Source organism: Salmo trutta, chromosome 27, assembly GCF_901001165.1.
Source record: "Salmo trutta chromosome 27, fSalTru1.1, whole genome shotgun sequence".
NCBI classification, from domain to species: Eukaryota; Metazoa; Chordata; class Actinopteri; order Salmoniformes; family Salmonidae; genus Salmo; species Salmo trutta.
This window is the reverse complement of record NC_042983.1, coordinates 9,378,769-9,393,062: the sequence shown is the minus strand read 5'-3', so window position 1 is coordinate 9,393,062 and position 14,294 is coordinate 9,378,769. Positions and strand designations below refer to the sequence as shown.

The window sequence follows — 14,294 nt, the reverse complement described above, 5'->3', positions numbered from 1 at the left end:
GGGCACAACAGCAGGCAATGGCATCTAGGATTTGATACCATCAACCCTCCGCTCACCAGCTCACTTCCCGACAGATTTTTCCCGTTGGACCCAGGATTCAAACTGGCAACCCTCCAGTTGCTGGCTCGGCTCTCTAGCCTGCCGCCCCCTGCCACGTGTGATGGAGGTGGCATTAGGCCTAATTTAAATGTATAGAGCTGAAAATACAACCGACAACTTAGATTTGTTTGCGCAATAAATCTTACCTTTAATATAGTTAACAAAGCAAATTATGGATTTAAACACTCCAATCAAGTATACAGTTAGCATACATAACATACTTTAGCGATTCAGCTGTCACTGTACTGTACCCTCATAAAACAGAGGATGACAGTTTGGTAGCACCATTATAAAAAGTACAATAAAACAATGACACTCGCACACACATTATTGTAAAATAAAAAAAAATAAGTAAAAAAAGAAAAAAAAATCGCTTAAAATCCCTGACTTTTACAACAATAAGTTACTGATGTTTGCTGGAAAATATGAGATTGTTCATGAATGTTGAAAAGGAAACAAAAAAAACATGTATATTCTCACTATAAGGCACTGAGGGGGATTAGTTGTATCCCTCCATTTTAACTACCGTACTACCACCACCACCACTCTGTTGTGGTGTGGAGCAGACTAATGTCTGCTATTTGGTCACAGTTTTTACAATGGAAAAGGAACTTCTCAGGCACTTGGGACTGGTACTTGGTTTATTACAGATGTCAGAGTGAGAGAACACCACAGAATAACTTAAAATAGAGCGTGTTGAGCATACTGATGACATCTGAGGGAGTACCCTGTACCACAGATGAAAAGATTGGTGAGGGTAACAACCCTGCACTTCAAAATGATGTCTACATTTCCCAAGGAAGAGGAAATAGGATAAATTATTAAATCACATGTCAACTTGCTGCACAATTCCAAGTGAGAAAAAAGGCACAGGACATCTCTTGGAATAAGACTGTTAAACATTTCCCAACAGCAATGCACTTACCGACAGTTAGTTATTGCATCCTATTATGGTATTGTACTGTATCCTCAATAAGCATCTTCATTAAGCTACTCAGAGAGGAGCCTATATGAGGCACCAACTGCATAAAGCCATTACAAACTATTATTAGCTAATGATCAATAAAGTCTGTATTGTTCCCAAATATGCCTTTGTTCATAGTCCAAGAGAGATATTTATTTGTCGTTTTATCATATTAAAAAAAGAAAGTGCAGCAGAATTCCCTTTACAATGCACTAATTTTGTCCAGGGCCCAAACATAGTGCACTATATAGGGAATAGGGTGCCATATTCGTCTCATCATCACCTCTAGTGGGGAGCAGTGGGGATGTACATTTCATGTCTCTAACCCAAGCGTGACAGAGAAACTCTCAGTCCCGTATTGACCTCAACCAGAGAGCTGGGACTGGGAGAAGCTACCTGGTTTTGGGAAGACAGAAGGATACATCAAATGGTCTGCCTAAGAAGGAGAGGGGATGTCTGAAAGAGGTGTGCAGTGGGTTGCTTCTTTAGGCATAATCAATGAGTGCTGTCCATATACTGTGGCACTCCCCACTAGGAGGGTTCATAACAGCTGGAGGCGTATTGGCAACACGATAACAGTTATCCTGGACTGCTGACTGGGAGGGAGAGGGGGAGAGAGCGAGTGTTTGGGGGCTTTTTGGCAGTCTCTCTGTGGTGGTGATGATTCTGCTCTTCTCTTTCTCTTTCACCCTTTTATCTGTGGATAACCTGGTTGTTCAGTAGCCCAGGGAAGGACTCCTCAGTCTCCGTGCTTAACGAACCACCTGGACACAGGAAAGGAGACAAGTGCTCGCACAGTGTTACAAGTCAAAATTTCGCAACACTTTCAACGCATTACACTTTCAAACCAAAGTTCGTCAGACGTCTAATGTCAAGATGAAACCAAGTCCCCACTGTTATATCGAGCTTAGCTGTAGAAGAGCGCACATCTGCACAGTTTCACATTGTACATCACTCTGTCATTTAATGACATGTGCCACTCATCCTGACAACCCATTCATCCGTAAAGCAGCACACTGTCGTAAACCATAACAACGTACAGCATGACGTACAGCACGTCGTACCATACATAACATTTCCCCCCCTTTCCAAAACCAGAGACTGGTACCAACTAAAAATGTCCATAGAACCTAGAGTGATACCTGTAAGAAACATTAACCCTTAAACGGAAGAGGTAAACAACGACTCTCCAAACTAGACAGTTCCGTCCATTAACCTGGAGGTTGGCTAAGACACCTAACGGAGCCTAAGAGGGAATGGAGGTTAAGTAGTCCTCCAGATGAGCGGGGCGAGTTCGTGCCCGCATAGGCCGTTCTTCAGCCGCCACCGCTTGTGGCTCTGGCCCTTCGGGAGCCCACAGAGGCTGGGACTCGGGTGGTAGTAGTGGAGGTCCATCAGGTGGTGTGTCTGTTTGCCTTGTTGAAACCCTGTTTAATTGTTCTTTGGTACCTTTGGACTTTCCTGTTTTCCCACTGAGGAGGAATGCAGCACAATCTCTGAACAGGGCTTCAATGTCGTGGTCGATGCCTGGCCACTCCACAAGGTCTCGAACACCTTCACTATGAGTGACCTTTGTGGGCTATGGATAGAACACGCGCACGCAGGCCACCCGGGACCACAATGCACAACCCTCGAGAGACACAGACGTCTTCCCAGCAAGAAAGTTTGTGCTTCACCCTGGCGAAAGGCACCAGCTCTTCAGGCACACATGCTGGCCATCCAGTGCGTATGTAGTTGTGCAGGGTAGACAGTGCGGGGTCCTGTTCCGATGCTTGCTTCAGTTCCTCCAGTTCAGTTCTCAGTTCCTGAGATGGCTGGCTGAAGGGGAGCGTAGAGCATTTGTACGAGCTCTGTTTTGTCGTTTGGCAAGACAATCGGAGTAGGAGCATCAATGGAGCGTGAGAGGTGGTCTGCAACCACGTTATCCCTCCCCAGAGAGAACTTCAGCTGATAGTCGTACTGTCTGAGTCGGTCGGCCCATCTGTGCAGCCGTAGTGGCTTGTGGTCAGTTCCTGAGGCTCACAGTAGTGTCGTGAGAGACTGGTGGTCAGTTCGGAGCGTGAACAGCCGGACGTATAGGTAGAGGTACCACTTTTCGTACGCACAGACACAGGCCAGTGCTTCTCGTTCGACCACAGAGTACCGTTACTTAGTGGGGCTCAGGGCCCTCGAAGCAAAGACGACGGGCCTCTCAATGCCATTCTGCAGCTGTGAGAGGACAGCTACTAGTGCTCCAGCTGAGGCTTCACAGGTGACAATGGTGGGGCAGACATGATCAAAGTGAGCTAAAACTGGGGCTGTGGTGAGCTGGCTCTTCAGTGAGTGGACCGCGTCTGAGCAGACCCGTGTTCAGGCCCATGGCTCGTCCTTCTTGAGGAGCTGGCGAAGGGGCGCTGTGGTCTGAGAGTAGTGGGGCAGAAACCGGAGGTACTAGGCTGTCATGACCAAGAATGAGGCCACCTGATAGGCTGAGGTAGGTTCCGGGATGCGGTGGACGACTTCAATGTTTGACATGAGTGGGCCAATGCCTTTTGCCGACAGGCGGACTCCCACAAACTCAACGGCTGGAGCTGTAAAGGTGCACTTTTCGCCGTTCAGGGTCAGGTTGTTCCACAGTAGAGGACTGAATACGTCACTCTGACATTTTATGACATGTGCCACTCATTCTGACAACCCATTCATACGTAAAGCAGCACACTGTCGTAAACCATTACAATATACAGTACCATACATAACACCCACGACATCAGTTGTGTAGATCCAACAACTGCGTATGCCTCTACCAAAAATGAATGGCATATAGCTGGGTCAATATATCTTGACATTAGTCTACTTCGGAAAACATCTAACTTTCATTTACGAGTGGAATTATCTTTTAAGTCAAGGAGGGTGGTGGAACAACGCAGTAACACAGCATGTATGATGTAAAACTGTCGCTCTACCAATGGTTGGTGCACCATTGCCTTACCATTATGACAGCTGTACATCCATATGCGGTGGCCGTCGTATCTGCATCTGCACTTCATGAAGTTATTGGAGTAGTCGGACTCAGGCACCTCATAGTTAGGGTTAATAACAACCTGTGGGACAGAGGCAAATGCTGCGAGTGGCCATATTGACAATCTAACCAGACTGTGTACGGCAGAGACAACTAGTCCAACATGGAGATGACGAGGAAGCCAATCCAACTCTACAACTAACAAAATACATAGTTTGCATACAACATGAAAAACCTCAATCGATAACATAGAATAATAGTGGTGGCATGACTTTGGTTACGGCCAAAATTGCACCCTATTCCCTATAGTGCACTACTTTTGACCAAAGCCCTATCAAAAGTAGTGCACTATATGGGGAATAGGTTGCCATTTGGGAGTTCACAGCATGTAACCAGAAAAGTCACTTACCTGGAATATGTAATCTCCGGGCTTAATGTCTGTGATGTCGATCCACTGGCAGTCAATATCATGTCTGTACGTATCCCAGCAGCCCACAGTGATGCCTTGTTCCCCAAAGTTGGCACACTCATATCTTTTCTCAATACCTGCCAAAGTTATAATCAATCAAAGACAAACAGGTAAGCACATACTTTTGCATGATGGATGTTTTTGTGAGTGACAGTTGGGCTATTGCTCAGAGTTGGATGGGTAAAGGCTGTGTTATATTCCGCTTGGAGTGAGGAACACTGGGTAGACGAGGGCTTTCCACACTACTGAGCTGAACAAAGCGTAGCCAAACCTACTGAACTTGCCTATTTACACATCTGCCATAGTTACTGGAACCAGGCTGAAAAGAATGACACAGCCTATTTTGGTTCAGGTTGGCATAATAGTGTAAAAAAGGGTAAAAGGTTGCCGGAGGATGGCATGAATAGGTAAGCTGCATGGTCTCGGTCAAAAGTAGTGCACTGGGGAATAGGGTGCCATTTGGGATGCACCCTGTCTCTCCAGGCTCTTACCCTCTTCACAATCGGTGTCCTCCAGACAGAAGCTGGCCTTGTGTCCCTCTGCCACCTTGGTGCCGTTGAGGCTGAGCAGGTCGTAGTGGGTGAACACCTCCATGCTGTGATAATGGCTGGACACAGAGAGAGACACACGTTTATTCAACTAACCTCTAGCTTGCAATGACAGTGAGGTGCCTAGTATATTCCCTCTGAAGCAGATAGGTTTCTATTCCAGAGCTCGAGACACTGTTGAAACACATGGCACCAAGGCCAAAGAAACCGAAAATAAACATTTATTTTTAAAAATGGCGATTCTATGTATAATCCCACAGGGCTGTTGGCAGAAAGCTGATTGGAGCTCCGCTGCATGCTGTCATGTTTTGGCCACCTGAGGATATACCAAGGGTTTGATGTGTGTAGAGCTGGTGACTGTGTGAAGCTGCCAACATTGCACAGTTCACCCAATGCCTTGACCACAAACATCTGAGACGTTTCAGTCCATGGTCAATTACAGGGCAGAGAACTTATGGAAATGGGAAACTTTCAGTGGAACTTTCTCTTAACATGTGTTTTTTTGTTGTTGCTTCTGACAGTTATTTCCAAACAGTGCTAAAATAACCAATCCTGTTCACCCACACAACTGTGAGGTCAATAAATCACCAATTTAAACAGGAAAAGGAAATGATCGGACAGTTTCACAGACAGGAACATCCATGGAGCTACTTGCCTGTGGCAGTCATGCCACACCCAGGAGTGGCGTTCAGCCTTGGGACGGAAGTCAGACTGTCCGTTGTTGTGGATCTGGGAGGAGAAGCGCAGCAGGCGGCGGTAAGAGTTGGCAGGGGTCTCGCTGGAGGTGGTGGATAGGCAGTTCTCCTCATAGGCACACTGCAGCATGAACATGGGCCTGTCCTCCATATAGGTGGTCTGCTCCACTATCTGGGGGTTCAGCACCAGGTCAGGGGCAGCTGAGGGGAGAGCAGGGAGTTATGGCGGTTACTGGTTCGAAATCAGACCGTACTTTATCCTCACAATTTACTGTAACATGCAGTCCTGCTGACTACTGAAATTACAATGCTACAGGTCCGCACTCAAAAGATTGAAAGATAAGATTGAAGGTAGGATGAGCCTGAAGGATGCTTATAATAGTCATTAAGTCATAATAGGCCAGGCCAGACAAATGCATGTTTTTGCATGCAAGCAATCATCCTCTTTCAATGCAAGACATCTAGTCCAGGCAGACGACTGTCTGTGAGGAAAAGGCAGTATGAGTTCTCTCTTACTCTCTGAGCAGGAGACTCCGGCAGCATTGCGTCCCCCTCCTTTAGGACAGGTAAGATGAGCTCCGTGGTGCAGGCACTGGGAAAGGGACATCTCAGTACCAGAACATCGCACTCCACTCATCACCACAGGGTCAGCACTCACCTCCCCTGGCCAGTACCACGTCTCCTACGGGACAGGGACACAGCATGATAGCAGTCAGGGAATGGTTTAGATCAGACAGAGAATTTGGGGGAATTTTGTCATAGGTTGCGTTTGCTATGCTAATATACTATTGTATTTATATGTTCAATGAAGTAGTTGGATAATTCAACAGTACATGTATGTAGATACCAGTAAGTGTAAATGAGTTTGAAGGATGTACCAGTAGTTTTCACATTCATTATGAGGATAGCAACACATACTGTATGGGCAAAGCAGTTTTTCTATCAACCACAAGAGGGTTGGTATCTATCTGCAATATTAAAGCTGATCTACCCCCTAAATTAAAAACGAAAGAAAACATTTTTTATTTTTTTACCACAAGAGGGGGCAACCTGTTCATTATCTCTCTAGCTATGCATTAGTGGCACTGTTACTTGGCTTAGTTCTACATTTATCCCTGAAGTGTAGCCATCACACATATTAAAACCAACTACAGATTACAAAATAGATATTGTTTAACTGTATTCATACGTTGTGTTATGTTGTAATTCAGGAGTAACAGTAATCATTCCTCAGAAATCTCTGTTCTATAGCAAACATCATTTCTACCATTCCAAGGTTTACAGAGATTTTCCAAACCCACTATTACTCTTATCAAGCAGTCTAGTAAAAATCCATTTGACAAATACTGTGCTGTCTGATGGGAAGGTCTGTGTAATGCTTCTCAGGTGCAAATAGTTAAGAGATGACGGTCCTACAACACCAGAGGAGGTATTAGTCACCCCTGGCAACTAGAGACATACACACACAGTTTTAGAGGACTGAATGAGGGCCCTAATTTGGGAAAGCTGTCATTTGGAACAGAATTGATGTCAAAAGGACAGACTACATGGTATGGGGGCCAAGGACATTTTTTTTTATTCACAACAGGCTGATGACCTTTTTTCAGTAGGGTAACTGTACAGTGCTGTAATGCTGCGGAGAGCACTGCTGCATGTTTGGACAGGTCGTCAATACACATTTCAAAAAACGTTTCTCACCTGGAAGGCATTGCTGGCGAAGCCGAGGTCAAGCTGTCTGCACACGACCATAGCCTCGATGGTGCCCCAGCCATCACTGCACACCGTACCCCATGCCTGGGAACCGTTCCTCTCCACCAGCACCTCCACACGCCCCTCGTTTGGGTTACGTCCCCCACTCAGACGCAGCTGCACAGAGAAACACATGAGAGGTATTTAGCTACAAACACACAGATAGCAGCAATAGGAATATTACTTTGTCCATTACTACATTATACAATGTTTATATTTTATGAAAGAAAGAAATGTACTGTAGGTAAATGTTCAATCTTATTGACCTTAGTGATGAGAACAGCACATAAAGTCTCCGTTAAAGATAGTCAGGTAAAAAGCACAGGCTAACACACACACACACACACACACACACACACACACACACACACACACACACACACACACACACACACACACACACACACACACACACACACACACACACACACACACACACACACACACACACACACACACACACACACACACACACACACACACACACACACACTCACACACACTCACCCTCTCCTGGAAGCCCATTGCTGGGACGTTACACCTCACGGCTGCATCCTCCTCATGGCTGCAGCCCAGCGACTCTTTGTTGAAGAAGCACTCTGTGATGGACTTCTCAAAGCCAGAGCACTCAATCTCATTCATATGGACTGGGCCCATACCTGGGAAACACAAAAAGGAGAATAATACTGGTAAGAGATGGGCAGAGACTCTTGGAGTTGACTCTTTCCCAGACGTTCAGGGAAGCTAAAATAACAGAGTATGGCCAAAAATGGTGTGGTTCCACGTTGACAGGTAAATGGGACTGTGGTGAATCTAAGTCAAAGCCCAAGACTTGGTGTTTCAGTCAACAAGCTCATGGGAGACCACAAATTCTAATGCATTGCAGGATCTTGTCATCACTTTATTAGATGAGTTTCATTATTGAAGGTTAAAGAGGATGTTTTCATGTCTGTTCTAGCTGGTCTATTAAGATGTGTCTTTCTGTAACTTATTTTCCTGGAGGCCTTAGATACAGAGACAGTGTTCCTTTCTGCTTGACAGTAGTAAATCATGTGGGGAAAATATTTTTCCAAAAGGAACAACCAGTCCAGAAATCTCTCTGGATGCTTCTCAAATGGTACCCATATCGTCACTGTCTGATGAAAACCTTGTAATAAAATGTTAGCCTATTTAATATACTTTTTTACATTTATTGAAAGCAGTAACTCCCTTCAATGAAAACTGAGCATGTCAGGACTCTAGGACCAAAAGAATTTATAAAAGGAAACTCCAAACGTTTCAGAAATTTTTGTTTGTTAATGGGAAAATATTATGTTTTGAAAAGTTCCTGTTTTGGAGATAAGAGGTTTTCATCAGACAGCAACGATCTAGTGTACGACTTTTGGTCAAAAGTGGGGACTATGTAAGGGATAGGGTGCCATATGAAACTTAGCCTGTCTGCTGTTTCCATGTTCCATAATGTGCCATTATTCTGTAATTTACTACTCCTTTTTTCAGTGTCATGCCTGTGTGGACTAGCTCAGAGATAAAACTAATAATAGCTGTACCTATTCGGAAAACAGCAGTGTGCAATTCCTTTCAACCCTGTTATAGTGTCCCGTGTAGCTCAGTTGGTAGAGCATGGCCCTTCACTTCAGCCTCACTCAAAATAGGTGAATTATTTAAAGACACAGTTAAATCAAATCAAACTTTGTCACATACGCTGAATAAAACAAGTGTAGACCTTACTGTGAAATGCTTGCTTACAAGCCCTTAACCAACAGTGCAGTTCAAATAAACTAAAGTAACACAATAAAATAACAATAACGAGGCTATATACAGGGAGTACCGGTACCGAGTCAGTGTGCGGGGGTACAGGTTAGTTCATTTGGTAATTTGTACATGTAGGTAGGGGTGAAGTGACTATGCATAGATAATAAACAGTGAGTTGCAGCAGTGTACAAAAGAAATGGGAGGGGGTGTCAATGTAAATAGTCCAGTGTGCATTTGATTTTATTGTTCAGCAGTCTTATGGCTTGGGGGTAGAAGCTGTTAAGGATCCGTTTGGTCCCAGACTTGGCGCTTCGGTACCGCTTGCCGTGCGGTAGCAGAGAAAACAGTCTATGACTTGGGTGACTGGAGTCTCTGACAATTTTATGGGCTTTCCTCTGACACTGGCCTATTATATAGGTCCTGGATGGCAGGAAGCTTGGCCCCAGTGATGTACTGGGTCGTATGCACTACCCTCTGTAGCGCCTTACGGCCAGATGCCGAGCAGTTGCCATACCAGGCAGTGATGTAACCGGTCAGGATGCTCTCGATGGTGAAGCTGTAGAACCTTTTGAGAATCTTGTAGAACCATGCCAAATCTTTTCGGTCTCCTGAGGCCTGAGGGGAAAAGGTTTTGTTGTGCCCTCTTCACGACTGTCTTGGTGTGTTTGGACCATGATAGTTTGTTTGTGATGTGGACACCAAGGAGCTTGAATCTCTCGACCCGCTCCACTACAGCCCTGTCGATGTTAACGGGGGCCTGTTCTGCCCTCCTTTTCCTGTAGTCCACGATGAGTCCACGGTTACAGTTACTGTAAGATCTGCTGAATACATCATTTGGACTGTGAGTCAGCGATACCTACTGTATATGGGGAGGGTCCATGCCTTTATGCCTCAGTTATTGGTTTGCCTCTGCAGTAAAAAAAAAATCCATGGTAACTAATATCCCCGCAGGTAATACTGAGTGAGAGAAAACTGGTCAATAAATAGTATGTCCTCGTTTTGGCAGGGCCCATGTCCCTGGAGGGAAAGACAAGGTCTTGAATAAGGGAGTGGATACATGATGTACTCAAATATAGTACTTAAATATAGTATTTCTCTCCACTACAGCCTTTCAATTACAGTCCTGGAATATGGCAAGTATGGCCTTGCATTGTTCAGCTCACTGTGACCCTGAGCCTGTATTCACAAAGAATCAGAGTAGGAATGCTGATCGGTGAACAGGTCCCCCCTTTTCATGTTATCTCAGTCATTATGATCCAAAAAGGCCAAACTTATCCTAGATCAGCACTCCTACTCTGTGAAGCTTTACGAATATGGGCTCTGAACTGCAGAGAACAAATAAAAAGTTGAACTGATCCATTCCATTTTTATAACCCAGCCTGATCTGGTCCTCCAGCAGACTTCCTGTTGTTCAGGTCAGGGTTAGTGACGGCTCAAAAAGTCAGCAAATAAGGGATAGTATTACAGACTGTTAGATCTTTTGGACATTTTCCCTTTGCAACATTTGGTGAACACATGTAGTTCTAAAGCTACAGTACACAATTAAGCTGTTCATGTAAATGTTTCTTTGTATTCCAGGAACTCAAGTGGTTATCTCATATTTCTACTCAGACTTTGCGCAGTTAGGCCAATGTTGTTTGATTGACTGTTGATTGAAAATGGTGAAACAAACCCAATACTCTTGGACGACTACTCTAAAAAATAACCAGAAAAACTTGCATGACCTCTAATCTGATTTTGATTACCTATGTAATAACAAAGGTGTGTTTTAAAATCTATTCAAGGCTTTTTACATAGATCAAACATTATAATAGTCAACTTCATCTTCAGCCCGGTCAACTGCTAGGCTGACCAATATGTTGGAATGCCCATCATGTACTTGGCCAGATGTAATGTTGTGATTGGCACTGTTATTGTAAGTAGGACTGAGTTCCAATCCGTACCCTGTCCAAGCCGACCACCAGAGAGGGCCTCCTTGGCACTCCCGAAGCCCAGCTCTCGACACACCACCGTGGCTGACAGGAGGCTCCAATTATCATCACAGATGGTTCCCCACTCGCCGTTCTTTAGCACCTCCACACGACCTTCCCCTACGATGGCCCCACCTCGCAGACGCACCAACGTTTGCTGCAGGAACAAGAGGGAGATCAGACCCATAGTAGGCTGAGTTAGTCGAACACCCAAAGCAAGGCATATGCATTAAGTCACATTAACACATCCTGAAATATGAAAGACAATAGAAGGTACAGTAAGTAGACCTTACTGGTCCAAAAAGCAGAATTACAGAGTTCAACTTTCCATAAATGAATGATTCCTTATAGAGAAATAAATAACTGTCTAGAGGTTGCCATCTATAAAGAGTTACAAAACCTGTTTTGAATTGGCTCTTTCCCAGACTTTCTGGGAAGCTAGAAGAAAGATTGAGTGAGGGCTGTGAGGCTACAGACTGGGTGGCTCCAAGTTTACACAGTGGTAAATGTTACTCCCATTTACAGTTTTGGCAAATTGGAAGTGGACACATTAGTAGCATAACCGTATCTTATTTACTCTGATTTGTAATTACAGACAGCAATGCATAAGTGTTTGCATGCAGTTTGGGATTGACACCGATTTGTGGTTTGTGTTCCCATACCAAAAAAGGAAACTATAACCTGTGTTTATTCCCAGTATACATCTAATATTCTAAATAGGTATCTGAAAAACATAAAATACCAAAGCCATCATAGAATGTTTACATATTCGAAAGCAGTAAGTATTTGAGTGATGTCTGAATATTTCTTAGGTGAACCTGTGGCAGGGAAAGAGGGAAATATGGTTTTGAAAATTGGATTGACAATTTGAACCGAAGCAGGGACAGGAATAGAATTCTCAAATGCAGAGAATTAGCTTATTAGCAGTGTGCCATATTAGCAGTGTGCCCAAACAACTCTGGCAACACAGCGAAGTCTTATTCTGCCTCAAGGCTTCTGCCTCAACTTGTTCAGGATCCTAATACTTCATAGTGTAAAAATAATGCTTTCCCACTTGGAACAAACTGGTGTCACGTTCTGACCTTAGTATGAGGTCATTATTCCATAGTAGATTGGTCAGGGCGTGACAGGGGGTGTTTTTGTCTATGTATTTTGGGTTTTCTGTTTTCTATGTGGGTTGTCTAGATTGTCGTTCTATGTTGTATTTTCTATGTTGGTGCCGGGTATGGTTTCCAATCAGAGGCAGGTGTTTTTCGTTGTCTCTGATTGGAAGCCATACTTAGGCAGCCTGTTTTTTATGGGGTTTTGTGGGTGGTTGTTTTCCGTTTCGTTGTTTGTACCTGATGGGACTGTTGTTGGTCGTTTTGTTATTTTGCAAAGTGTTTTCATTAAAAGTAATATGAGCACTTCACACGCCACATTCTGGTCTCCTTTAGACGACCCTTATTACAACTGGTTGAATCAACGTCGTTTCAACATAATATGTCAATGTATTGTGACGTGGAATCTACGTAGAAAATACATTGGATTGATTTGGAAAAATTAATCAATGTAAACTGTGGTTTTGAGGGTGAAATTTCAACAATAGGATTATGTCATCATGGTAACCAAATTCCAGCATAGACAAACCTTGTATAAAATAAGTTGAATTCGTACCTTTAAAACAACTTCAGATCATCAAAGTTATATCCACTATCAGAAAACTAGACTGGGCAGCACCACCTACTGGAGAATGTATCAATCTACAGCTACCCTTTGGTCTCCCATAGAGAGTTTTAACCAAACCCAGCGCTGTTTATCTTTGATATTTGTCAGAGACTATTACCAATGTGCTTTCATGAGAGTGATTGTTAAGAGATCTCCACTTAAAAGCTAAACAGATTCACTGTTGCTGTCGAAGTCATTCCAAAGGGTAGGTTTAACAGTGCAAATTAAATGTGACCATACTTTATCACTCATATCATCAATGTTATTTAGGCCTGTATATCATTTGCATTAATCAACAGCTATTGTTTCAATTCATCCAATAATTCAACAAAAAATTGACAATACAATAAGCCTAGAGTTTCAAGCTCTGGGCCCGTATCCACAAAGCATCTCAGAAAGGTCCTAGGAATCCTGTTAAAACTGGTTTTAAAACAAAAAAAACTCTCAGAGTAGGTTTTAGGGTGATGCTAAGACACTGCCCAGACAAACTCTGAGCCAGGAGTAAAATCAACTCATAAATGTTTATTTCACCTGGTAATCCCGACAGTTTGAGGTACAGCAAAGGAAAGATAGTGATGATGCTCATTGACATTGTTGCAAATGATGGGGAATAACCAATTGCAATGAGGCATCGCCAGCTGGGAACTCTATAGCACGCTTCAGACAACCACGGTGAATGTGACTGTACATATTAATTAATGTTGCAAGTGTAAAACGTTTGATTAATTTCGCTTGACACAATCACTTCTCTTAATTATCACCTAATGTTTTGGCATGCATAACCTTTTTTTAAACACATTTTTCTGGTTGTTAAAAGCAGAATTTTGACAGTGTTACCATTATATCAACACACTCATCACTACCGTTTAACAATCAATGAGGTATATAAACCCTGGATTGCTATTGCTTTATATTGGCCATTGAGAGGCTTTGAAGCCACCGGTCGGCCATATGTGACTCATTTCAGTAAACTAGGCTTATGTCGCGCGTCACTACTTCACAGGAGAGCAATTTGAACGTAAACTTTTTTTTAAATCAAAATGCAGAAGGCAGAAATGCCTTCTGGAACAAGTGAACTTTCATGTGCCTTAATAACAAACTTGTATGCCATCTGTAAATACTAATAAAATTGTTAAATTACGAGCCTAGTTGGTTTAGCAACAGAAAAATACATGATTGGCTGAGATAATGGGTGGGCTGGACATGCCAAGAGATGAGTTCGGATTGGTCTGCCATGTAATACGCTTCTGTCTACAACATGAGCTGGTCAGTATGTGTAGGTAATCCTTTCTAACACGGCTTTTTGAAAGATATCACATAGTAGAACTGCAAAGCTGTTGCTC

General features: G+C 43.6%; 1 protein-coding gene across 2 annotated transcripts in view; it reads right to left on the bottom strand.

Moving 5' to 3' along the window:
* Positions 1-222: 222 nt before the first annotated feature.
* The window catches only part of LOC115164266 (lysyl oxidase homolog 2B-like), a 68,899-nt gene continuing 54,827 nt past the window's right edge, over positions 223-14,294 (bottom strand). For both annotated transcript variants that reach the window (XM_029716566.1, XM_029716567.1), the window contains exons 6-14: positions 11,218-11,401; positions 8,030-8,181; positions 7,472-7,639; positions 6,290-6,455; positions 5,734-5,974; positions 5,022-5,137; positions 4,471-4,607; positions 4,032-4,143; positions 223-1,827 (exon numbers count right to left, since the gene is read on the bottom strand). In XM_029716566.1, the coding sequence (XP_029572426.1) occupies positions 1,757-1,827; positions 4,032-4,143; positions 4,471-4,607; positions 5,022-5,137; positions 5,734-5,974; positions 6,290-6,455; positions 7,472-7,639; positions 8,030-8,181; positions 11,218-11,401 (1,347 nt within the window). In that variant the 3' untranslated portion in view covers positions 223-1,756. The remainder of the gene's footprint in view (positions 1,828-4,031; positions 4,144-4,470; positions 4,608-5,021; positions 5,138-5,733; positions 5,975-6,289; positions 6,456-7,471; positions 7,640-8,029; positions 8,182-11,217; positions 11,402-14,294) is intronic.